Here is a 27,985-nt window from a genome sequence, read left to right as displayed (position 1 = left end):
ATCAAGACAATTTGGTACTGGCACAAAAACAGAGCCACAGACTAGTGGAACAGAATAGAGACTCCAGACATTAACCCAAACATATATGGTCAATTAATATACGATAAAGGAGCCATAGACATACAATGGGGAAATGACAGTCTCTTCAACAGATGGTGCTGGCAAAACTGGACAGCTATATGTAAGTGAATGAAACTGGATCACTGTCTAACCCCATACACAAAAGTAAATTCGAAATGGATCAAAGACCTGAATGTAAGTCATAAAACCATAAAACTCTTAGAAAAAAACATAGTCAAAAATCTCATGGACATAAACATGAGCGACTTCTTCATGAACATATCTCCCCAGGCAAGGGAAACAAAAGCAAAAATTAACAAGTGGGACTATATCAAGCTGAAAAACTTCTGTACAGCAAAGGACAACATCAATAGAACAAAAAGGTATCCTACAGTATGGGAGAATATATTCATAAATGATAGATCCGATAAAGGGTTGACATCCAAAATATATAAAGAGCTCACACACCTCAACAAACCAAAAGCAAATAATCCAATTAAAAAATGGGCAGAGGAGCTGAATAGACAGTTCTCTAAAGAAGAAATTCAGATGGCAAACAGACACATGAAAAGATGCTCCACATCGCTTGTCATCAGAGAAATGCAAATTAAAACCACAATGAGATATCACCTCACACCAGTAAGGATCGCCATCATCGAAAAGACAAACAACAACAAATGCTGGCGAGGCTGTGGAGAAAAGGGAACCCTCCTACACTGCTAGTGGGAATGTAAATTAGTTCAACCATTGTGGAAAGCAGTATGGAGGTTCCTCAAAATGCTCAAAATAGAACTACCATTTGACCCAGGAATTCCACTCCTAGGAATTTACCCTAAGAATGCAGCACTCCAGCTTGAAAAAGACAGATGCACCCCTATGTTTATCACTGCACTATTTACTATAGCTAAGAAATGGAAGCAACCTAAATGTCCATCAGTAGATGAATGGATAAAGAAGATGTGGTACATATACACAATGGAATATTACTCAGCCATAAGAAAATAACAGATCCTACCATTTGCAACAACATGGATGGAGCTAGAGGGTATTATGCTCAGTGAAATAAGCCAGGTGGAGAAAGACAAGTACCAAATGATTTCACTCATATGTGGAGTATAAGAACAAAGGAAAACTGAAGGAAGAAAACAGCAGCAGAATCACAGATCCCATGCATGGACTAATAGTTACCAAAGGGAAAGGGACTGGGGAGGATGGGTGGGAAGGGAGGGACAAGGGTGGGGAAAAAGAAAGGGGGCATTACGATTAGCATGTATAGTGTGTGGGGGGCACGGGGAGGGCTGTGCAACACAGAGCAGACAAGTAGTGATTTTACAGCATCTTACTATGCTGATGGACAGTGACTGTGAAGGGGTATGTGGGGGGGACTTGGTGAAGGGGGGAGCCTAGTAAACATAATGTTCTTTATGTAATTATAGATTAATGATACCAAAATAAATTATTTTTAAAAAATGGTCCTACATCATATACAGTTTCCCCAATTCACACTAGCTACTTCAGGCCTTCCCTCATTTTCCAACACATCAACTCTATTTTATGGTATACTTTCACACAGTACTCATTCTCTGTGCACCCAATCACTCAGGCTGCAAACTGGAGGTTTACATGACACAGGAGCCAATGACCAGGAGCTGGGGCAGCACCATGAGCCTGTATTCAGTCAGCTTGCCTCAAGGTTTGTAAGCAACTGTAAAAAAACCTCCCTGACTGGATTATCAAATTTTTTTCCCAAAGCCTAAAACAGCTGATTTCTAGAAGTACAAAACTGTACAAAATCAGATACATGTGTGTGTATGTATATCCATTTTGCTTTCTATAAATTGTGAGCAGTCAGTTCATTCAACTTCCATTTATTAAGCATATACTGTTTAGTTATCAGGGACATAGCAATAAAAAAAATTGCTGTCCTTACAAGAACAGCAGATAGAAAGTAAATAATAGTTGGATAATAAATTATGTAATGAAATAAAGCAGAAAAAGGGGATAAAAAGAATGTTTAGTGTGTGTGTGTGTGTGCGTGTGTGTAAAAAGGGTTGCTTTCTTAAAGTGGCCAGGGAAGGCTCATCCAGATGATATTCAGAAAAAAACCTAAAGGAGATAAAATTTATGAAGCTATCCAGGGAAAAAGAATATTCTAGGCAAAGGAACAGCAAGTAGATCAAGAACACAAATTTGATGTTTTCAGGGAAGTCAACGTGACTGGACTGACAGTGAGAGGGTGAAGAGTAGGAGATGAGATCACAGAAAGAGTGCTTGGAGTTAGAGTACTGTGAGTCATTTTAAGGACCCAGACTTTTACTTAGTGAAATGGGAAGTGACAGAAACACCAAAGAGGGCTTTGAGTGGAGAAGACATGAGCTAGTTTCATTTTTACAAGATCACACTGTTGCTATGATGGTTATCATGTTGTAAGGAGGCAGGGTGAAAACAGAGATTGCTACAAACCCCTGGAGAGAACGGGCTTCTGGGTTCTGGATAGGTGTACTGAATAAAGTTTGCTGACAAATGTTCTATCCTATTTGGGATATAAGAAAAAAGATTATTTCAAGGGTTTTGACTAGAAAATAAGGAGTAGCCATTCTCTAAAATGAGAAAGGCTGCAAGAAAAGTAGGCTTGGGGAAAGAACAAAAACAGTTTTATAACTAAGTTCTAGGTGCATATCAGATATCCAATTTCATACAATAAAAGTATGAAATCTAGGAAAGAAAGTCTAAGCAATAAATAAAAATCTGGAAGCCACCAGTAAATGAAAAACATGTAAAACCACAGAATGGATGAAATCACTGAGGCAATGAATAAAAATGAAAACAGGCCCAAGGATAGAGGCTTTGGAAGCAACCAACATTTAGCAGATGGGGAAATACGGGAAAATGAGGGAAAGAGGAGTGGATGGTGAAGAAGGAGAAAACCCAGGAGCATATAGGCTCCCAAAGCCGAAGTCTTTTCAAGCAGGAGGGAATGCGCACAATCAAATCATTACATGTTTTGGAAATGCAGTTAGGTTAAAGATCAAAGCCTACAAGGTCATAAGCATGTTCAAATTTACAGATGTTAGGAGAGTTTAAGTTATCTACACACACGATTATCACTGATATGTTCCTTGTTCTTCACATCAATATTTTAATAAACAGCAAACTATGGCCACATTCAGAATCAAATTACCATAAAAATATTCATTAAATAAGCTATAAAGAACAAGGGGAACAGGCTGTTTCAATGGAGAAAGAATCTAAAGGGGATAAAACAAGCAAAGAACCAATCTGGAACACATAGGATCAAGTTTATTAATACTCCTATATGGGTTTCAGATACAAAACTGAGTTACTTAAAATTATTTTTTGTCTCAGCAAAGATTTAAGTTTGCTAATATTTCCTACATAAAATTAAGAGGGAAAGGTAAAGATATATGTTTTTAAGAAAACACTCCAAAAAAAAAAAAAAACTATTTTTACCTCAAATTCATGGTGGTTCCAGGAGATCACATTAGCACTACCAAGCTCTCTATCAATATTAAATGCTCTCATTTCAGATTCAAGACTATCTCTCAGTTCTTCTCGTGTTTTGAAATTCCAAATTAGGTTTGACCTGGCATGGTCCTGACCAAACCTAGATATATATATGAAGAGCAAAAAGTAGGAGGCAATAAACATTTTTTAAAAACCTACATAACCACCCCTCACTATACCTTGTTGTAAGCAAGAAAACAGTGGAATTCTTAAGTTTTACTGAGTGTAAATAAGTTCTTTATAAATATAATATAATATTAATGACAGAATCTAGGTGGTAAGTAAACAGGTATTGCTGTAAAATTCTTAGACCTTTTTTGTATGTTTGAAAGTTTTCATAATCAAATGCTGGGGAAAAAATGAAACCAAACCATAAAATAATTCTGTGTGAATTTCAAAACAAGGAATGATACCATAATTTTAATATTTATTGCTAATATAATTTCCAGTCAAAAAATTACAATCAGGTATCAAATTTCAGGATGGAGATAAGAATTTCTGGATTACTGGGTTGTATAAAGTATGTGGGATAAGCAACATTCTACATTAGAATGTTCCAAACCCCCCAAGGAAGAACTGCCAAGCTCTGATTGATATTTTCAAAATATTTTCCTTTTATTCCTGGAATAATTTAACTATTGTAATAAATTTGGACACAAACTTCAATTGCAGGGGAAGGATGGGCAACAAATCTATCACTTCCAGTCTGCAATCCTTCTAGAAATTCTGGTATCATAGTTTCAAGGGAGTTCTAAGAGAGACAACATAATTAAAGGATTCCTGAGAAAGAAAACCAAGGGATATTCTTAAGGTCACACATATTATATATATATTTTACACATACTATATGCTTTAAAAGTCCTGTGGGAAGTTTCAAAGCACACATTCTCATTTATTAGCCAAGGCATAATCAGTATGTCCAAACTGAGTACTGTGAGTTATCCCAAAAAGTTTCCACAAACTTCCCAAAATGTTTGTTTCAAATTCCTTATATTTGTGTATATCTGGGGGCTTGAGGGGTTGGAGGGGGTTAATAGATGGGGAGGAGTAACCGTATTAGAAAGGCAAGAAAAGTATCTGAGGTTGGCTAACCTGGACACCTATTTCCCATGAGTCTCCTTATGTTTTGATCATCCATTTCTTTTAAGACTCCATTTCCAACAAGGCTTAAAGAAGTTATAATGAAGTTATCTCTAAGCCTTAATACAATGTTTTAAAGTAATCATTTCAAAGCCTTAATAAAGTTTTAAAAGTAACTGTAGCTCCTCAGACTACCAACACTATAAAAGACCTTAATTTTACAAAAGCATCACTAATCATTCTCATTTTAACGGCTATTGTTCTTGACCTTGACAGCACAAAAACTCCTGTAGCATAAGAAATACTTGTCACAATTCCTCTAATAGTAATACCAAATTTAATTTATGTTGGAAAAGAGGCCTGAAGTTTACCTATAATAGAAGAGATCCCAATTTGCTTCTATTTTTATTCTTTGTCTTCTCTTTCGAAGAACTACTGGCTTCTGATTTATATTCTGAAAAAAGAAAAACTTCTTAGTGCTCAATCTGGGGCTACTAAATAAGCTCAGTCATAAGATCACTTCGTAAGTGATGAGAAACATTTCCTACATCATATTTTGGCAGAAACAAAATTAATGAAACAAAATTTGTAAGCTATCAATAAATACAGGATATAAGATTATACCACAATAAAATACTTGGCCAACATTTATTTCTATATTGTTGTTGAAATATTTTCCAAGTAGCCTAAAGTTACTATTTCAACACCAAATTTTTTTAAGTTCATAGTGATGACTAATAAAATTTGTAACAGTCAAAAACAGTGACTTGTTTTAAACGTTTACATGCAGTTAATATTAATACAAAAGTCATGGTAAAATAATAAATGCAAAAGATTATAGGTTATTAAACTGCTCCAAAGCTAAGAGGAACATGTATAAATTGAAATAGCTAATGGATAAGAAATAAGTATCTACATTTAGACACATGTGAAGTGAGATTTTAATTTATTAGACAAAGAATATCAAAGACAACAACTCCACATGCCAGGCAGTTTAATGCATTTCACACATGTAGCAGGGACTTAAACTCACCAAATTGTTTCTGTCCTGAATTTAATTACAGAAAGGAAAAAAATGAAAAAATTTTAAAGAAAACAAAAATAAGAGAGTGAGCCTATATCTGCTATTACACAAATTGCACAAGGATATCACCAATATATATCACCTTCACTTTATGACAGAAAAAGGCCCATCTGCTTATCTAAGTCTATGACTCAAATTTTAGGCAGTCACAAACCCATTTGAGAATTCGAAGAAAATTATGGCCCCTATTGCAGAGTATGACACATACAGAAGGTTTACAACTGGAGAGGAAGACTTCAAAAGATTTCTTGAAGTCTAAGCATGGACTGAGGTTAAGAATCTGCTCCAGGTGAAACCTGTAGATATTTCAGACATAAAATCTAACCCTCAATGTGACAGAAGCCAAAAAGCAGAAAGTAGTAATACATTAAAACACGAATCTCTAATTAAAGTGGCACATTATATAAAGTAGAGGAAAAAAATAGAGTAGATGACACAGAATTATAGGTAAAATGAGTTGTAAATTTTAAAAAATAGTTTGAAATATAAAACCTATTGGTTATATAAGGAAATGTTTCCTACAAATTTTAATTCTGTGCATTATCATGAAAGCTAATGTAAGGTGAATATATAATTAATTCAAAACTTTATTTTTAATGACAAACCTTTCATTACAATCTGTAGTTAGGAAGTAAGTTCTTCAATTTCCCTTGCCCTCAGGACAAAAAGCTAGGAGTTTAGTATAATGTAAATGATATACAGAAAAAGGACAAAACTCTCCGTATCTCCATAAACTGAGCTAACTTAAAGACCTAACCTAGAAAACCTAACTAGCCAGACAGATCTCTAAACTGAAAATAACATTAATAAGAAAAAAAGCAATTTTACGTATTAGCCAAAAGTTATTATTAATCCAACACAGAACATTAGCTACAAATGGAATTGACTTCATAAACATTCTGATTATATAAGAAATGCAATTCATTTCAAGACTAATCAGTTAATCTTGACAACAGTTAGTTTTCAGACTTAAGCAAAAGTACAGGATCATTCCATATTTTGGTATTAATATTTCTACAAATAACACAGTCACAAAGATCATTCATTCACTGTTTGCTAAAGAAATTAATGTTAAAAATAGTAACCCAGCAGAAATTATCAGTTTGCTACCAAAACCGTTTCTTGACCAACATATCTCTTTGGTGTCATTATCTACTTAACATTTTAGATGACACTCATGTAAGTGAAACCAACAGACCAATACAACATTACTGATATTAAAAATAGTCTTTTCCCTCTGAATTGCTATCTCTAAGTAACAGATATTACCTATATGTTTAGCTAAATTAGCTTTGTGTTAAGCTTATGCTAGATAACTGTTATGTATGAAATCTGATGCCAAAAATTTATTTTCAGTGTGATAATTATATCCAACAGCTTGAAATTAACTGTTTTTTAGAAGTGTGTTTAACCACTGGTAGCCAGGAGCTTATAATTTCTAATAGCTACAAAAATCATTCATATCTGTAGATTTTCAACTGTTCAAATGTTATAAGCAATATTATGATAACCAGACATGTATATAGTGCTTTTATTATTACCATGCTTGTACATCAAAACAACCCTATAGAACAGAGGTGGTAGATACTGTTATTTTGATTTTATGAAAAAAGGAAAGTAAGGTCCTGAAAACCCTAACTTGCCGTATGAATTAGTAAGTGATGGCACCAGGCTCCAATGCAGGTTACCCAATTCAAAGTTCAGTATTCTCTTTATTATCCAGCCATTTGAAAGCTTGTCTACTGGCTCTTTATACTGCATATGTCACTCATACATTTTAGCATTAACCCATTATGTTCAAGTTCTAAAGAACTGAATTTTGGTCTCAATTTCAGATAGATACACAAGACACACATACTTGTCTTGTTGCACCCGATACCTTACATCTAGATATTCTGGAAATTCAAAAGAAACCTGTTTGTTTTGGAACGATATTATATTACTTCCCTTGAATAAGGAATAAGGAAACAGCTACCATAAATAAAGAGATGGTTAAAAGGAAAGAATAAAGAATGTAAGGATACTCAACAAAGACTGAGATCAAGTCAACTTCTACAGGACACCTTAAATCTTTCTTAACCACTGCATTTTAAACCACCCTAGAAAGAAGAATATGCAATACTGAATTACATTCTGTAGCACATACTACATGCTAAAGAGTGAGACTAAAACTTAGATCTCACCTTCATTTGAGAAGCTAATACTGAAAAATTAAGTACACACAGTAAATTTAATTTTGAAATGTGAATCTTATGTCCAAAACACATGTGGTTAGCTCTGAATAAAAAAGTTGAACAAGAAGAGCACCTTTATTTTTATAGCTACAAAACAAAATTCAGAGACGAAAGAAGGAAATAGGTACGTATGAATAAAAAAGTATGAAAAGAGGAAGTTACCAAGGAAAAATTAAGAGTGAAATTTTACATTGAATTTCACATTAAATACCAAATAATCAGATTCATGAAACTATGAATTAAAAATTTACATAAATATATGATGCAGAATTAGGTGACATTTCTTCATGCGTTGTCAGAAATCTGACTACCAACTCTGAGTAGCAATAATTGAAGTAAAACTAGGACATACCAAAGTGCTAGAAGTTTGGAAGCAGAGTTTATTTTTACCTCTTTTTGCGCAATGCCCATTCTATCCCTCCAGTGCATCAACACAAGATCCACTTTTTCTTTGGCAAATTTTTCAACTTCTTTAGCAGCTTTTCCAGCTAGTCTTTGCCACTCTGGAACTTTATTAAATTTTCCATACTGATCCTGTAAAATAATTTTTAAATCCATTATAGTCCTGTTTTCAAATTTATTTTAAAATCTACATATTTTAACATAATTAAAATCTACATATTTTACATGGTAAAATAAATACTGGATGTTGGGGCTCAATGAAGAAACAAAATGAAAATTTCTACAGTAAGTTCTACTTTTTGTCTATGAAATCTCAACTTTTCCTGCTCCAAAATGATTCTTATTTGAGGGGCAGCAAGATTCAAGTGGGAGACGGGTACAGATAGAGAAATGGGGTGAAGACAGGAAATGAACACAGATAAGACATTATGATAATAATGTCAAAAGATGCATAAGTAATTTTCTTAGAGATAGCCCAACCTAAATAGTTATGGTAGCTTTTGTAAGGAAAAAGGTCCTACCTAAGTTAGTTTTTTCAATGTTGGCTCCTTTCATCAACATTTATCAATCACATATTATGCATAAAATATTACATTACACATTTGGAATTCAAAAATTCCCTACATGTCAATAAGCTGAAGTAGAGAAACGAAAAATGTAAGATTACTATTATTCATAACTGAGATTGTGGTAATAGTTGCACAATTCTGTAAATGTACTAAAAATTATTGAATTGTACACTTATAACGGGAATTTCATGGGATACAAATTTTAACTCAATAAAGCTATTAATAACATAAAAATACTACTACTATTCAATGCAGTGAATTCTTAGTTTTATTCAAAAAATGTTAGGGTGTTTCAAAAGAGTACTGTTTTCATCCTGAAAAGACACTGGGACAACCATACTGACCATTGCTATTTTCACATTATCTCTAACATGCATCCGATCAGCATCTTTCTCAGGAACTGGATCTGAGCTGTCCAAGTATGCCAGCAAGCCTGGCGGCTAAAAGCAACAAAAACAAAAACATAAGATCCACTTTCAGAACAAATGCACAAAAGAAAATTTTAGCCTTCAAAATCCAAATCGATTTATACTATAATTTAGCCATTGAGAGTACTATTTATTACATGGCAAGTCTTATATGAGTATCTTTTAAATTGAAAAACAAACACATTTTTAAAACACTTTAACAGTATAAATGCTTACTTAATGAAATTTTATTGGGCAAGATATCCTAAATCTTTCCAATTATTCAAATGACTTACCAAAATGCGCTTCAACAAGTTTGTTGCAGTTGCATTATCAGCTGTCCAGAGCCCCACTAAATGTCTACTGAGCTGTCTGAAAAAAGCAGATGTTGAGAAAGGTTTGCTGCTTTACCTCAGCTAGAACAGAAAGGATTTTTAAGAATTTATCATATAAAAAATATGGCTACAGTAAAAATATTATTGGTTTTAGGTATTTTAAAAGTTAGTATTTTAATGTGGAAAGATGTATGAAATGGCAATTCAAATATTTCTAACATTTTAGACTTTTCTCCAAATCAAAATGCTCCCTGATAAACTTTCAATGGACCTGAACGTGAAGAAGTTACCCCACTGAAAGATAGGGAAAAATAAAAAAATTTTAAAAATTAGACTTGATGACACAGTTAATTTGCATAACAAGTCCTGATAGAGTGATCATTGCATCCTGGCATTCTTCAGAATTCTGAATATGAGCAGAAGTCAACAACAATGTTCTAATATAATGTTTCTGGCAAGGTCAAAGAGAGAAAGTATTTTCAGTTTTGGAATTTGGACAGACTTAAAGCCCTTAAAGCAAATTATTCTACTCATGCAGCTTTAGAGCTAAACTAAGACCAATGTTGAATCTGTGTTTTAGTCATTTATTAATCTTAATCCTCATGACCACATCTGTCTCCTATGCTAGCAGCTCTACTGAGCAGATAATTATTTTATTCACCAATGACCCTTCTGGCACTTTGGCAGGGATTCAACTGCCATTTTCTAGGGCATGAAACCTGTGAGGGAAATCACCAAATAAGATGTATTTAGACAGGTTACACTCCCAGAAGAAAAATTTTAATAGAAAACCTCAAACTGTACTTTGTTCTGTCATGAAAAAAAGTGAACTCTTCTAAAATTGTTCATTCCTGTATCTACTTAGAAATTAACATACTTAAGTAATGACACATAGTCTCTTTCACTGGAATTTGATAGATATCATCAGTGATTCCTAAAAAGACTTTCATTAGGAATAAAACAGATTTTATAATAGCAATTTATAAAGGATAAAGAAATGCAAATGAAGTGGTATTTCTATTATAAATTGACAGTGATGATCACAGTAGGGAATATAACCAATTACCTATAACAACAAAGGGGAACACAACAAGCAAATACTTAACACTGGGTGGAATAAAACATGGAATAGAACATAAGTCTCTATCTTAACAAAAGATGGTGTCTTTCGTGCCTAATAAGGCACTATGCCAAGGAAATAACCTTCCTTTTATAACGTTTTGTCCTCCAAGACAACATAAAAGACTACTTCTGTGGCGAATATTTACAAGTGAGGGATGGAGACAGCTTCTTAAGCAGCATAATCAGAAAAATGTTGTCAAGGCAGCATACTACGATATCCAATAACTAGGCATGATAAAGGAAATTTACAGTATCATAAACATTAAGTCAGCAGTTTTGTTATTAAAGTCAAAAAGAACATGGTTAAAAATATTTATAATGTTCTGTTTTTTTCTAACTAAAGAGACCTGAGTCATAATACGGTACGCTAAGGACAGCAAAAGGGTCACATACCAAGACTCAAAAACAAAGGACTGGAATTCACATCATTTGGAGTAAATAAATAGATTTTATGTGTTTCCTTATATTTGAATGATTACTTAAAAAGATGACTGGCCACAGGGGAAATAGTTTAGCTACAAGAGATTTAGGATCAGCCTAGGTTAGGCTAGCTAGATATTAATGTTTTCTTTATTCTTCGAATAGAGTACCTACCTGACCAAAGATACTTAAAAACTGACTGTGAGAGGTTTTCACATAGGGTCATCTGCATACAAGATGGCCAGAAGGAAATACAAGGAGAAAAGGCCTGGGCATGTGGTTCTATTTTCATAAGCTTCCAGGCACTCTCTTCCATGTTCCATTCTCGTGACTACAGGTGTAAGGCCAGATACAGGATGGGGGCAGGAGAGGGGGAAGCAATGCCAGGCTGTCTTTCCTCCCAAGTTATCCAAGAACAGGGATAATGATCATCTGGGCACAATCCTTCCATAAGTAAAGGAAAAGGAGAACTAGATGAACCAAAAGAAAATGAAATGTGTGCAACTAAACACTTACTCAGTTTGTTTTATGTGATACTGAATCCATTCTCTAAACAGCAAGTTGATTTATAGCAAATTAAATTCAACCTACCTATTTGTAAGCATCCTTTGATCTGAGCTTATTGTAAACATCGCAGTATGCAAGTGTCGAGGTAAGGCACCTTCACTAAGGGCAAGCTCCTGCATTTTCGTAGCAATTTCTTTGTCACCTTCCTTTGAAAAAAGGGTAAGATGATCCCTAAAGCAGCAATCTAGAGCAAGAGGAGGCTATCCTATCATACGACTAATTTTACACCTCTAGATAAAATATTCAGCATACAGTATAATAAAAATTAAAAATGCAATTTCAATTACCCAATAAACAACATAGGTGAAGAGTAAGTAGTACAATTTTTTAAATACTATGTGCCTTTGGAATGAGGTTTTAAATGTTTCCAGATACATTTACCTTATGAATTATGCTTTCCTTAATTTAATACTAAAATCAGGCTCATTCCCTGAGTATCTGTCAGCCAGTGAAAGGGAAAGGTGACTGGGAGAAATCAGCAATTCCTACTAAACAGGCATCTGCAAACCAGACTTGCTTTTGTTATTAACAATATATTCACTTTCATGGTAAATACAATTTTTTTTAAAGAATGATGTGTTGTAGCACTTTGGCAACAGGGTAAGATAGATAGGATGCATCAAAGGTAATCATAGAATCTTGAATTAAGTAAGCAGTATATTTAAGACCTGTTGAAAGCGGTAACAATCATAATGTTAGTGAACCAAGTACAAGTATATAGTACAACTGAATATGTAGTATCTATCTATACCAATATACACATAGTATGAGTATGTACATGTATCATTCCAAATGAATATGTAATATGTATACAAATATATACATAGTATATATATGTATGTCATTTTGAACAGTATACAGTCTGAAAGGAAATTTACCAAAACGCTAACAGCAGTTAACCTCTATTTGGATGATGAAAATATAGATGATGTATTTTTATTTGTTCTTGTATTTTTTTCTGTAAATCTCAATGTTTCTTCAAAGATCATTATGGCTTTTACAATCAGAAAAAATAATTTAAGATACCTGCTAGGGTTTCAGTGTAAATAAATAAAGTCTTCCTTACAGACATAAGCCATAGTCACTATCTATGAATCTTGACACATGTGGTATGTGACACATAACCATTTTGATTATACCTGGCATTCAATTAAGTTATTTCTGAATGAATGGCAATATACTGGTGGATTAGGGTCAGGAATACACTTTTGTTTGGTCTCATGGTCTTAACTCTCCTCAGTGAGAGATGTGTTTCTTACTTGGGAAGTTAAAATTGAGCACAGGACCCACTATCTGGAGGGAAAAAATTAGCATTCAGTTGTACATACACACTAAAAATGCAAATAAATTCTGGTGTTCCAACCAGTTTAATGTCCATATATAATTTTTTAACAGCTACTTGAGAGTATATACTAATTCTGTGATTTAGCTACATGTTGTATTTATGAACTACCATCATTGAATTTTTTTATATAAAGGGCAAAGACTCTTACATTTTATCCAAATTACTACAATAACAAAAGAGCACAAGAACTCAAAAGCCATTTGGACTGATATCATTGTTGACATCCATACACAAGTTGACATCTATTGCCACAATTTCATCTTCTAAAAAAAACACAGAAGGCTAATAATAAAGCAATTATCTTGGAGAAGCAATACCCCATGTTCAACATTAGATTTCCTATTCTCTGGAGTTTAATTACACACTTCAGCACAATAACTGATTTTTGTTACCATTATTTGATACCACTTTGCTTTGAACTAACTCCAATTAATAGATTTCTATGCAACCTCAGTGCCTATAGATTTCAATACTGTCACAACCATACCCCTCCAAAACAGAGTAAGAGAAAGAATGCCAACATTTAATTCTTTTAAAATAAAACAAATAATGTAGGAACAGATTTATTTGCTCTAAACCCACTGAAGAACTTTAAGTTTACTAGAGCATTGTTTCTGCAACTAGTTTAGAACTAATTTCTGAATAAAGATTTAAAATCACTTTTCTTATCCAGAAAAAGTGTATGTTTTTCATAAAAGACTGAAAGATAATTTTGTCAGTTTCAGTTACAATAGCCAATTAAACCATCAATTAAGTTTAAAACTTCAAAATTGTTCTCTCACCTCTATTATTGCCTTCATAACCAATCCAGCTCCCTTTATAATTGCCATGGAAGGATGCTTTAAAATAGGGGGAAAAAGGTATATTGAATAAAAGAATTTTATTCCAACATATTTAGCTATTGCTCTTACGGATATACAATTTTATACAAGGTATAAGCCATAAAATTAGTAAAGGATACAACTAAAAGTTGGTCAATTAGGTTAAAAATGTTAGGTATTCTTACAATATAGCTTCACAGATACTTAAAACAGAGTTTACTTTAGTAGAAAACAGCTGGCACTTATCTAAATAACTTAAACCTAACCGATAAATATCAAACAGTGGATAATATTATAATAATATAAATTGACTAAATATAAAATAACAGAAATATAAACATTACATACAAGCACATATGTATATAATAAACACTATAGCATTATATGGAATAACAAAAGTATTTCAATTATTTATGAAGAGCTGTACAAAAGTTCATCTTATAATTTGAGAATTTGTATAGAAAACAGAACCTTAGGCCTATCACAAAAACAAATGAGTTTTTAACTACTTCTGGCAACAGAGACAAAACACTGGTCAAAAGCCATTAACAAAAACTCTCTACATGAAACATTAAGAATACTGTGGAATTAAATGTCCTAATATGATAATGTACTAGGCTGTATTTATAATCAACATTACTACGGAAGCACGTAAATATTATTTTAAAACCAAACGGGCCCAACAAGTGGCTCTCTTAGATTAGTTGCTATCTGATAAGAAAAATACAAGCTCTCACCTGAAATAGTTTAAAGAGGGTTCTTCCATTGGATGCTACCATTTCCAAAAGCATATCAAACTGCTGCCCTTCTGTTGTCTCACTATAGGGAGCACAGAGGGCAAAAGTAAGGAAGTCCAGGAGTGAACTAATAACTAGGGCACCAGTCCCATGATCCTGAAACAAAGTAACATATTGTCTTGACTTAGGACAGAGAGCTTCATTTAAAACGTAAGTGTGTTTCTTACTCTTATTCTATATGTTAGAAGTAAACATTTAACTTCTCAACCTAAGGTTCAAAGTTTGATGACTCTCAGCCCTCATTTTACTAATGTAGCAAATCCACTGCTTACTATATTCTCAAAAGGCAAATTATTAAAATTTAGTCAGATTTCAAAAGAATAACCAAGGCTCCTCAAACAAGTACAACTAAGGTTAATGTGTATTTGTTTAAAAAGCAATCTGACAATACTTGCAAAACCCTGGCAAACTGCTCGTGTTCCTTCTAGAGATTATAGAGTGCCCATCTCCACAACTGTCACCAGTGACTGAGAAACAAAGATTTGGCTTTTTTTTTATACCCGCTTATTTCATAATGATGTTTTACAAGAAAGAGAAAAAAGCAAAAATCTGGAATGTCACTGTAAAAATCTAAAGGCTTTGCAATTTATCTTTCTCAGATGAATGGATACAGTTCTAAAACAGAATATATTATTTTTAATAACCAACCTAAACTAATACAGACAAAAGTTGGGACTGCACTTAAAAAACACAAAACTGTCCATGCTGCACTTCTAGACACCTTTCAATAATGTATGGTATCTCTCATTAAGACAAATTTAATTATAACTTACCACATGGGAATTAAATTTCTCCAGTAAGTTTTCCAAAAACTTCTTTGAAGAGAGAAGAGATGCTTTGTTTAGCTGTTCTTGTCTTAAGTCATAGTCATCATGCATAGGCTATTGATTAAAGACAGTGAGAATTCATGAGCAGTCCCATGTGCTGGCACCACACAAATGTCATTTATAAACATTATTGACTAAGCACTGAAAGAATTAAAAACTATAGCCTTCAAAGTTCAAGGCAGAAATAAACTTGTGATAAGACACACAAGCAAAATTAATGAGACCTCATTACCTGCCCAACAACCTACAAATAGCACACTACACAAGGTACTCTCTCCAAAGCCACAGATCTCCTTAAAAGGCAAATAATACTCATTCCCTCTCCCCCAATTTTATAATTTAAATTTGAAATGATAAACTCAGCATTTAAAAGTACTAAAATTAGCAGCAAATACTTGTCTTAAAGGTGACTTTTTTGACTTGTTAGGATGAGTGAGAATGTAGAGGATCCCTGCCTGATAGGAATAAAGATCAAAACCTAATTCTGACCTTAAGCAAAGTTACTTTAACTCTAAGAGTCTGTTTTCTCAGCTGTAAATTAGTGGCAATAACTATATGAGATAGGAATGAACTAATTCATGTAAAATATATATCTAAAAGCCAATATTTGACAAGGACTCAATGTGCTTGTTTCACATCATTGTTATTTTATTTTATGTTCTAGTTTTCCCACTTCTTTTTATGGTAGTATCTGGAGTAGTTAAGATAACAAAATTCACTGTTGGTAATAAATGCAAGGGTTTATACAAATGTTTTCTCAGGTTTTTTCTATACCACTAAATTTTCCCAAAGCACTTTATATACAGAATAAAGTCCTATATACTATATGCAAAACTGAGGTAAATCAAAAACTTAAAAGTTATACTGAACATTGCTTCTCCCACACACAATTTGTCACCAAGTTAGATCTTTACCTCTCAAACAGCTTTTAAATGTGTATTCTTTAGCATCTATCCTACCTCAGCATTTCTTACATGATAATTTGGTCTACCTGCCTCTAACTCTACCTCTAATCTATTTTCCACATACCACCAATGAGCTTTCTAAAATCCAAATCTGGTATGTTACTGATCCCCTGTTGAAAATCTTCCAGTTGTTCCTTAGTAAGGGATACAAATCTAGCTGCTTTGCCTGTTGGCAAAAGGCTGTCTCTGCACACATCTCTGTTAGTAACTCCTAATCCCACATGCCCCTATATACACATCTTATGATCTGGCTGTATTAAATTATGTGCTGTTTCCCAAACATGCCTTTATAGATGCTATTCCCTCTCCCAGGAAAGCCTTCTCATAGATGGAAATTTACCTGCTGGTCCTTCCAGAGTTAAATCATGACTAAAATCTCAGAAAGACTGGCCTAGAATCTTTTTCCTTCCCCTCATCACAAAACCAAAATGCTGATTTTTAGGGATCCCATGGTCCCTACTACTTTATGTTGTACACAAACACCTACCTTACTAGGCTATCAACAATTCCAACAAGGTAAAGAACTTTGTCTTAACATCTTTTAAAATCTAGTAAATAGCACGGTGCCTGGCTTGTAGGATGGGCTAAACAAATGTTTATTTGAGTAAATAAATGGCTATGAGAGCAATTTTAGGAAATACAGAAACATTGAATTTAATTGGTACAATGAAAATCTGGGTTGTGGAAATTTAAACCATTGGTCAACTTAAGGACACTACTTACACACATGAGGGCACAGAGCATATCAACAGCTGCGTGGATCACTCCATTGTTGCTCCTCTTGAGTGCTTTTACTACCTTCACTCCTAGACGCTCCCGAAATCTTGCGGAATGAAAGAACAAGCATGTAACAGCAATGTCAGAGAATTATTCCATTATTTTATTATGAAAATATAACAAAGTAAGTCCTCTTAAGTGTTCACTGTATCACTACCTGGAATTACATATTTTGAGTCCCACCTCTGAAACATATCAGTTTTGTAACAGTTTAAAGGGGGAAGATTGTTTTCAGGATTGAGTAAAGCTAAAAAGCATGTAATTTTCCTATTTAAATTCACTAAAACGGGAGTCAGGACTATTATAGGTAAGTATGGAACCAATATGCCCCTTTGGTTCCACTCACCTTCCTTTTTTATTTCTCATGAATAAAAAACATCACCAGAGAAAGGTTTCAGGTTTAATCAAATAGAAAGAGTTAAATCGTTATTTGCTATTTTGAGTTACTCAAATTCTCTAGGAGCAGTTAAGTTTCAGAAGACAACTTACTTTGGAAGCTGAGTAAAGGCTAGAAAACCAGCTTTGGAAGCCACAAGCCGCCTGACAGCCTGGAACTGACTCTCAAGCTCTGCATGTGAAGCAGCAACATCTCCCTCCTGGGACAGCAGTGCTGTGATGGCATTGTTAATCAGTTTTTCTTTGTTTTCTGAGAAGAGGCCCTAAGTGAAGGAAGAGTTATTTCAAAAAAGTTTCCATGCCAAAAGTTAAGTAAATGACAACCAATTAATTCTGATACAATTTAACTTACATCCTGTGTTACTGCATGCAGAACTCCACTGTATGAAATATTCGCATTGAACCTAAAAACAGCATCTGCAAAGTTGCCATCTGTAAGGAGAAGAAAAGGGTCAGAAAGATTCAGAGGTTTGCATTCCTAATTATTAAATTATTATTCAGTAGACAGATGGAAATACAATTCCATTTAAATCAACTTACTTGGTGGCGCAGCCAAGAATCTGAGATGGAGACTCTCTACTTCCTCATCAACGGGCATGCTGAGTAACCCCCATCGCTGACCTTTTTGAGTTGGTGTCATTTTTACACAAACATCTCTGTTACCAGAGGCTCTGACCCCATCCAGCAAACTTGCTAATAAGGAATCTCTAAGTAAGGTTAAAAATAAGAAGGTTTTAGGGTTGATAATTATGGATAATTCTGACTCAATGCAGCACAGGCCCATTAGTAGGTAAACTGCTCCAGACAGGAGGGGCATTCTAGATTTAAGGAGATACACAAAAGAACTTTAGAAGAGTGGGGCTTTAGGAGAGAAACTGGAGTTCCAATATTAGCTCTTCACTTTGCAGTCATGTACTTTGTACAAGTTACTTAAGCACTGTAGCTATATATATTTTTTGTTTTTTAATTTTAAAATTATTTTTAACAATTATATTGAGGTACAACTTACATATCAAACAATTCACCCCATTAAAATGTAGTTTGATAATTTTTATTAAATTTATGCAGTGGTGTAACCATCACCACATTCCAGTTTTGGTACCCTTCCATCACCCACAAAAGTCTCCTTGTGCCCATCTGCAAAAATATCCCCAGCTCCAAGCATACTGCTTTCTGTCTCTATAGTTCTGCTTTTCAAGAAACTTCACCAAAAGAATGAAAAGACAGGTCACAGGCTAGGAGACAATATTCACAGAAGACATAAATGATAAAGGACTGTTTTCCAAATTATACAAACAAGTCTTAAAATAACACAAGAAAAACAACTTAATTAAAAAAGATCCAAAGTCCTTAACACACACCAAAGAAAATATATAGATGGCTATTAAGATTATGAAAAGATAACTGAACACTCTATGTCATCCAGGAAAGCAAATACAAACAAGGAGATACCATACCACACCTACTAGTAGAACAGCCAAAATATGTGCTACTGACAACACTAAATGCTGGTGAGAATGTGCAGCAACGGGAACTCTCAGTCACTGCTGTAGGAATACAAAATGCCACACAGCCACTTTTGGAAGACAATTTAGCAGTTTCTTAAAACATTCAACATCCTCTTACCATATGATCCAGCAATCACACTTAGAATTTACCCAAAGGAGCTGAGAACTTATGTTCACACAAAAACATACTGATCAATGTTTATATCATCTTTACTGGTAACTGCAAAACTTGGAAGCAACCAAGAAGGCCCTCAGTAAGTGAACAGATAAACCAAAATACAGCCAAACAATAGAAAGACATAGAGGAAATGAAAGAAGCCAATCGCAACAGGCAACATACTGTATGATTCCAACTATCACACTGGAAGAAACAGAACTTTTGAGACAGTAAAAAGACTAGTGGTTGCCAAGGTTTGGGGGGAGGAAGGAATAATCAGTGGGACATAGAGGATTTTTAGGGTGTTGAAACTACTATGCATACTCTCATGATGGATACATGTCATTTTACATTTGTCCAAACCTGTAAATTCACCAATTGTAACAAACATACCATTTTGGTGGGGGATGTTGATAATGAGGGAAGCTATGAATGGGGGTAAGGGCAAGTGGTAACATGGGAAATCTTTGTACCTCCCATAGTTAAGTTTTGAGGGAGTCAAAAGTTAAGGTGGATTTTCAACTGTGAAGGGGGTTGGTGCCACTAACCTCCACGTTGTTCAAGGGTAAGCTGTATAAGTTTAATCTTTTAAGAAATTGCCAAACTGTTCTTCAAAGCATTCTCACCAACAATACATGAGAGTTCCAAGTTTCTCCACACATTTGCCAACACATGATACTGCAGTTTTTTGATGATACCCATTTTAGTGGATATGTAGTAGTAGTTTTAATTTTCTTTTCCCTCATGTGTTTATTTACTACTCATTTATCTTCTCTGGTGAGGTGTATATTAAATCTTTTGCCTATTTCTTATTGGGGATTTTTAGGGTTTCTTAAGTACGGAGTTATATATTCTGGACACTCTTTAATTAGCTGTTTTCCAATGTATCTTCTCCCTGTCTTTGACTTATCTTTTCCTTTACTTAATGGTGTCAAAGTTTTAAATTTTGACAAAATCTAATCAACTTCTGTTTTACATACTGTGCTTTTGGTATTGTATCTAAGAAATCTTTTCTTAATCCAAAGTCACAAAGAAATTGCTTTACTTTCTGCATATAAGCTTTACTGGGAATAATGGCACCTTCCTCACTACCCACACCAACAGTAGGATTAAACAATATAATGTACATCAAGCACATGACGACCTCTAAGTGCTTAGATCCTCCCTCTGATAAGAACATCTGCACCGTTTTCTCAGAAGTTCTCTTCCTTCAATTCAGGACAGGAAAATATACAACCTTTTGCTTAGATGCCTTTTTGTGGACCTTAGATCAAAAGCTTCTAAGGTAAGAAACAGTTATTGATCATACTACAGGAAGTGAAAATAAGATTGTATTTTAAACAGTGGCAAAAGGTACCAGAACTGTTTCAACTACCTTTTAAAAACAGATTCAGTCTCAATCTATTCACAACAGCATGAAAGAACTGCCTGGAATGGAAAAACTGCCAAACCCAGGACAAGGGGTTAGTATATAAAGGGAATTCCAGCCATTCAAAATAGAACAACATTTTGAATGTGTTTATCTTACAGGAGTTTATGGGCTATAGCATATCACAAATTTTCACAGCAATTGCCAAGGCACAGCAATATAAAAATATGAAGGCATATTCCACTGGAAAATTTCTAACCAGACTATTGATCCTACTAACTTATAAAACTCTAACTTCAAATGTATTTATATTAAAGTAACTTGCTGTTACTATCCAAACAATTGAACAATGAAAGTGAAAGGTGCTATTTTAAAATTTACAGATTAAAAGTTTACATTAAAAAGTTTCAGAAATACAATTTATTTTTATTATTTCATTAAAATTCAACTTACCATTTTTATTCTCTTTAGGAATTAGAAAACTGAAGGTCATTTTAAATATGCAACAAAATAATGTTCATTTCCTAAGTTACATTAATTTTAAAATTCTAGATTATAAATCACTGGCCTTCTTTGACAGAACACTTTGCCTTACACATAAGAGGATGAATCAAAAAAAAAAAAATACCTCTCTGTTGAAGAATATTTCCGTATTTGCCCTTTTATAAATTCAATGGTAAAAAGTTGTGGATTTTCTGAGTCACAAACCAGTGCAAATACCTAAAGAAAACAAAAACGAGTTCAACCAAAAAGGTTTAGTTTTATGGTACATATTAGAAAAACTACATATCATCATTTAGCTTACAAAAGTATTTAAAACTGTAACTTGTTTACAATATCAGAATATAAGAACTGCTTAAAAGTCTCATTCAAAATTTCATACCATTTATTGTATACTTGGAAGATAAATTTTGCAATATTCACAGTTCTAAGATCAGTAAATATAATAATGTGAAGAATTAAATGCAGATTCTTCCTCTTACTGTTTAGGCATGAAAAGATATCAAGACAAACTTTTCTAATTTATCTGTAGGAAGAAATCTTATTTAAGCTAATACTGTTGAAACTTACTTCTCCTAAAGGCTTCAATGTTGCAATATTATAGGTTGCTGGATCACGTTCTACTAAACATGTCTCTGTAAGCGCTAGAACTCTTTTTACAGGTTCCTTCAAACAAAATTGAGACATATTAAAAAGTTAACTGAAGAAAAACATCAAAATCAGATGAAGAAATTTTTATTTTTAGCACATGGGTCTTACCGAATGTCTAGGTGATATTTTTTGGACTATAAACTCTGCTAAAGATGTGATGGATTCATCAGTGCTGTATTTTCCAAAGCGAAGATTCAAATATTGTTCAAATTCTAAAGACTCTTTTCTGATGCGCAATGAAATGCCTATGTAGTTGCCAGCATGATCTATTGCACTTTTGATAATTTCTTCTCTTTGCTCTGATGCAAATAAATGCTGCACAAATTTTGAAATTTAGATAGGGTTGAAATAACTAAAATGTGACCATTTTGAATCAACTTATAGGAAAAAGACTGAAATAGTAATTCTAGAGGAAAGAAAGGTAGATCTTGTCAGAGGTAATATACAGCGTGTTGTGGCTGAAACACTATTACTAAATTAAAATCAGGAAGTCTGGGATATAGAGCTTTGCAAATAGCTCACTGAATGGAAATTATCTCCTAACTTTTCAGGATTTGGTTCTCATCAGCACTCTGGGGCTTCTAAAACAGGGCCTGAGGACCACCAACCAAGTCCAGTGGGAGTGGTGGGTACTATGTGGGCAGGATTCCCAGTTTCAACCAAGGTAAACTCTGATTTAATCTCTTTTTATACAGTAGGTCTTATTGCAAGATTATCTCAAAGAATGTGCAAATGTTTACAAGTAAATGACTTAGGGATGCTTACAAACCGAGCTCCAGGAGTGTTTTACAATGGTAAAATAAAGGTAAGGTATTGCTACCTGCATTTGGTGCCTGGAGGCCAGAAATGCTAAAAGTCCTGCCAAGAGCAGGAGAATCCTATAGAAATGTCCTGCCGAGATACCAGTAGCACCCCTACTGAGAAACTCTGGCTCGTGTTTTAAAACCTGGTTTTACTCTCAGCAGCTTATCACAGTCACTATGGATGCAAAAGGTACCAAATAAAGATTTATTGAATTAATGTCATACCATATTTGCAGTATATTGATTTATTTTAGCTCCATCTTTTAAAAGGTAGAGTGGATAATTAAAAGTATTTGATGCCATCAAACAGTAAAAAATGTTGCCAACTAAGGAGTATCAAATAATTAATATTATTTATATCAAACAACTATATTGTTGATATATTTGTAGAGAAAATTAAAGTTCCTACCAGGATTCTCACCTGACCCTGGCCGGCTTACCCACTGCACACATGTGGGCAATACGTTATCACTGACTCTATATAAATAGCTCTGTCCAGTGCTCTGGGCTGCACAGCTGCATAAGGCTGCAGGAGAGCAGAGGCTGGAGTGGTGGCAGCAACTAGGACAGAGACTATGACAGCTGCAGGGACAGAGAGGTCTGGAGGCAGAGATCGGCTTGCTGCATGCTGACCTGCCTGGAGACAGACGGAATTCTACCTAACCTGCCACCATGAGAATAAAGCTGGGTATAAACCCTTTCATCCCAAGAATGTTCCATTGTCATTTTTCAGTCTCACCAAATGAAGCATGAACTTTAGCCCAGGGCTAAAACCCATTGGAGAGACAATATTCAACCTTAATATTTAATGCATTGTATAACTTGGTTGAATTACTGTGATACAGTTATCTTTCCTATTAAGGTCTGCAAGGCTATATACCTGTAATTAGGTATGCTTTCCACCAAGGGGTTGATCATTACAAGTTTCCACTGCCCAGGGAAAAGACAAACCTTTGAACAGCTCTTCCACAGTAGGCTTTAGGCTGCTTTATGGTGGGACAGAGAACTAATTTTCCCTTTGGGCTTTCATATTCTAAGTCTAGACTCAGAGGTAATAATATGTCTAGAGTATGTTCCTAGGTCAGGAACACTAGGATGGTACTCATCACTTGGGTAAATAATGAAATCTAGGATGAAAAAAGACCTGTAACTCTGAAGAGCAAACATATCTTGCAAATCAAGTAGTTAAGCTACTTCCCCATCATTCTTTTTATTTCCTTTCTGCTATCTTCTAGCCTCTTGTGTAACTGAAATTTCCAGGCTTGCTCTGGCTCTGCTACCCAGGGAAGGATAATTTATCTACAGAACACTCAATGTTGTAGTGTAGTGACATGAATTAAAACTCCCAACAGAAAGGAATCTTGAGCATAAATATAACTGAATTTTTCCATGTAGAGACTCTATTGCTCTTTGAGATGTGGGATTTGATTATAGAAGACAGGACGTTTCTTCAGGGAAAAAAAAAAGGTGGCCATCATCTATACCTCTGCTTCTAATACCAGTTAACAACCAGGGTCTTAGCATCTTAAGTGGCCTCTGCTATACCACAATTTACATAGAGTTCAGTATTTCAAGACATAAACATGAAATTAATTCCTAATTTGAAGTTTCAATGAATACTCAGATTTCAGATTACAAACAGCTGGGCAAAGAAAAGAAGACTAAAAATATTCTAAACTACCTTTTCAAAGAAATCTTAGAAACTTTCAAGTAAGACATTAATATTAATGAAAATAACAACTGTTAACTAACCATATCTTGAATGTGTTAAAGCATTTAACATAATTAACTCACCTAATCCTTAAAAAAAAAAAAAAAAACCTATGACATACAATGCATAATATTCTCATTTTAGAGAGCTGTAAGTTTAAACTGAAGTATTAAAAACCCTGCTCTCTTTCAAATGTCATGTCACTTTTTAAATGACTTTTTAAAAACACTACTTACCAATCTACTAAATCCTCCATAAAGTATGCAAAACCCTCCTTGATAATCAGAGAGATCTATAAAGCCTTCAATATTTCTATAGTCATAGGAACAGAGGACTCTGCTGGTTGCAGGACTGATCTGGTCAAAGCCTCCAGGAGTTACTTCCAAAATGACAGGTTTTCTTGCATCACTCCAGTGATGCTTATAGCAGTTATATCTCTAGAGAGAGAAAGAGTATTACTTTCAGGTTCACAGTTAAGCTTACCAAAAATAAAGTTACATCGAATGTATTAGTCACAGCTAAACCAGTCAAAAATCGAAACAATATCATAAGTTTCTAGAGCTAATACCCAAGTTGTTAAAAACATTAACTTTAGCTATTTGGAGGTCTGTGTATAGTTAGTGAAGAATGTTTGCTTTAAAGAAAATATGTCCTTTTTAAATTATCAAAGATCTGGATTACAACATTTGTGAAACAATTTTAAGTCACTCCTTTGCAAATATCTAAAAAGAAAAAAAAAATCCCAAACAGAAATATTAATCTGGAAGTTTTACTGGGAAAAAGATTACAACTTTCGTTGATGGATTCTTTTAATCCAAATTAGAGAAAAGAGCTAAGTCACATTTCAGGGAAGTACAGTATTCAATTTAAATAACCTGAGCCAATTAATTATACAGCTGACCCTTGAACAACATGGGGGCTGCGGGCACCAATCCCACCACCACAGTCAAAATTTCATGTATAACTTTTGGCTCCCTAAAAACACAACTAACAAATAGCCTAATGCTTACCCATAACATAAACAGTCAATTAACCCATATTTTGTACATGTATTATATACTATATGCTTATAATAAGTTAAGCTAGAGAAATGTTTTTCAAATTGTCACAAATCTCCAAAAAAATTTCCAATATATTTATTGAAAAAAATCTGTATATAAGTGGACCTGCACAATGCAAAACCATATTGTACAAGAGTCACCTGTTATTAATATAGATTTTCTTTCTACACACACACTAACGCTGAAGCCTCAGTGTGGCATCAGGCTTTTTCTAATAACACCAATGGAAAGTTATCTTTAGTCTGATTGCATTAGCAAGTAAAATTCCACTCAGATGATAACATTCCTTTGTAAATTAAAGTACGTAGTATCAGAAATAATTAGAATGGTCAACATGCATCTACTACCTAGTGTTATTCTTAAAAAGAGAAAAATGTTTAGTTGAGGCTGCTAACCAAAACAGAATACAGAAGAAAATAACTTAAAATTAAAGCAAAGTGAGGCAACGACAAAATAAGGGTAACAAAATCAGATGTAAAATAAATATTCCCTTGCCTGCCTAAGAAGTTCACAAAGTTTTCTACCCATCAATATGATGATGATGAACACAAGGTCAGTTGCATGACTCTTAAGGTAAAAAAACTGGTTGCTCAAAAGAATAATTATTCTTAATACTGAAATAAGAGAGAAATAAATTCTCTTGTTAGGTGTTCAGAAAAGAGCGTAAGGCATTAAGTAACAAACACCTCCATCAACACCCCACAACTAAACTCAGCAAAGAGGTTCATAGGATCATACCACATCAAGTCCCCCAGCATTACTGATCAATGGCATCATGCAGATTACAGTTCCATAAAAGGAACTCTGCAGAAAGACAAAAGGGCCTGCAATAAGCCAAGAATATATTTAGAGCCTTGATTTTGAACCAGAGGGTGGAGCAGCACCCCACCTCTCCAACAGGAGTGGGAGTAGAAGGGATGCCACAAAACTGGTGGTGCTTTTCCAAACTATGCTTGTTTAAATGCTGCAGGATCTTCTGCAGAATATTCTCCAATCTTCCCAGCTGAAAATCAACGTCATAATGACATGTACCAGTGGAAACATACCATTATACCTCAGGATTGGGGAGGCCAAGAGAGTAACTTAAAAAGCCCTGATTTAGAGTATATCTGGGGACAACTCAAGGCCTGAAGGCCAAATTCAACTTATGCAAGTGTTGCATAGCCAAAAGAGCATTTGGACAGTAGGAGGTGTTACTTGCTCCTAATGAAAAATCAGGTGGACTGTCCTTCAGGCCATCTTCTAGAGATATTGTTCCCACCATCAAGTTTTGAAAAGTATTAAGTTGCTGAAGTCAAATCACATAGAGAAACTTATAAACAAAATGTGTAAGCATGCTTTTGAAAGCAGTTATTTTCCAAACAGATGAGATATACAAGAAAACTCACTTGCTAGCAGAAGATTAATTAAAATTAGTATATCAAAGTATGATTTATAGAAATTTGTGGCTCATCAGGAACAAGAAACAAGCAGCTCACCAAGTGCCATTAAACTATTTTAAATGGCTCTTGGGCAACCAGCCAATTGCTTGAGATGAGATCAGTGAGGCTTCCAGGATGCTAAAGCAAGTAGTAAGACATCCATAAAAAGGATGAGGCCTTAAAAAAGACAAGGGAATAGTGCTGCCAGCGTATTAGAATTAGGTTCCTGCCTTTTGCCAGAAGACAGAGTTCTGAACAGTGCTATGAGTTTGGGCATTTTTCTGTTCCCCTTCCTCTCCACTCCTAACCACCCACCACCACTTATAAAAGCAATACCTTCTCATGAAAAGATATATCAAGGGAGTGAAGAAAGCATTAAAGCTCTATTTTTCCTCCCCGTAAGTCTCTGATTTAGTTTAAACCCTGTTGTAACATGACTAGAAAAGGCCTGGGAAAACTAAAAAGATTCTAACAGGCAACTACAACTTCCCCAAAGTTATCAGTGCACAATGCAAGCTTCATTAGGAGTCAGATCCACTGCAAGTGTAACAACGCAGTTTGAACACACTCAAACCTTAAAAACTTTAATACTTCTAAAATAGGAAACTCCTACACCAAATAACTACTGCATATGCCAACAATATTACTCACAGTGTGATGCTTACTGTTGCTATTTAGAATACACAATAAAGACTCCCTGATGGTTATAGCTTTGTTTTTAATGCTCCATAGTAGTACCTTTAAGATTTTTTTCCCCATATATCAGCATTAATAGTCATAAACCTAATTCCTCATATCTGAGTTTCTTATATCTCAATTACAAGGTATCTGGAGACATCAGAATTACATTGCTTTTTTTTTTTTAGCTTTGCCATTAAAGGAACACACAGATCATGGAATGGTCTCTACAATAAAGTGCAACATTTGAACAAATAAAATAGGTATTAAAATGTTAAATACTTGCCCTTCCTGTGATTTTTCCTTCTGAAAAATCAGTTCTAAATCTCTGAAAAAGAAAACAATCACATTTTATGATAACAGATGGATGAGGAGGACTCATACTTCAGTCC

The 27,985-nt window shown here is 34.3% G+C and overlaps 1 protein-coding gene across 1 annotated transcript in view; it reads right to left on the bottom strand.

Moving 5' to 3' along the window:
• The window catches only part of DNAJC13 (DnaJ heat shock protein family (Hsp40) member C13), a 149,837-nt gene that overhangs the window by 71,096 nt on the left and 50,756 nt on the right, over positions 1-27,985 (bottom strand). The window contains exons 5-22 of the mRNA XM_036877277.2: positions 27,880-27,921; positions 24,670-24,870; positions 22,028-22,234; positions 21,839-21,934; positions 21,396-21,487; positions 18,274-18,440; positions 18,086-18,165; positions 17,827-17,996; positions 17,284-17,383; positions 15,542-15,649; positions 14,709-14,864; positions 13,933-13,989; positions 11,830-11,951; positions 9,658-9,733; positions 9,299-9,394; positions 8,374-8,517; positions 5,037-5,119; positions 3,532-3,685 (exon numbers count right to left, since the gene is read on the bottom strand). Coding sequence (XP_036733172.2) covers positions 3,532-3,685; positions 5,037-5,119; positions 8,374-8,517; positions 9,299-9,394; positions 9,658-9,733; positions 11,830-11,951; positions 13,933-13,989; positions 14,709-14,864; positions 15,542-15,649; positions 17,284-17,383; positions 17,827-17,996; positions 18,086-18,165; positions 18,274-18,440; positions 21,396-21,487; positions 21,839-21,934; positions 22,028-22,234; positions 24,670-24,870; positions 27,880-27,921 — 2,151 coding nt within the window. The remainder of the gene's footprint in view (positions 1-3,531; positions 3,686-5,036; positions 5,120-8,373; positions 8,518-9,298; positions 9,395-9,657; positions 9,734-11,829; positions 11,952-13,932; positions 13,990-14,708; positions 14,865-15,541; positions 15,650-17,283; positions 17,384-17,826; positions 17,997-18,085; positions 18,166-18,273; positions 18,441-21,395; positions 21,488-21,838; positions 21,935-22,027; positions 22,235-24,669; positions 24,871-27,879; positions 27,922-27,985) is intronic.

Source organism: Manis pentadactyla, chromosome 1 (genome assembly GCF_030020395.1).
Source record: "Manis pentadactyla isolate mManPen7 chromosome 1, mManPen7.hap1, whole genome shotgun sequence".
In the NCBI taxonomy this organism is placed as follows: domain Eukaryota; kingdom Metazoa; phylum Chordata; class Mammalia; order Pholidota; family Manidae; genus Manis; species Manis pentadactyla.
This window is presented reverse-complemented; position numbering and strand designations above follow the sequence as displayed.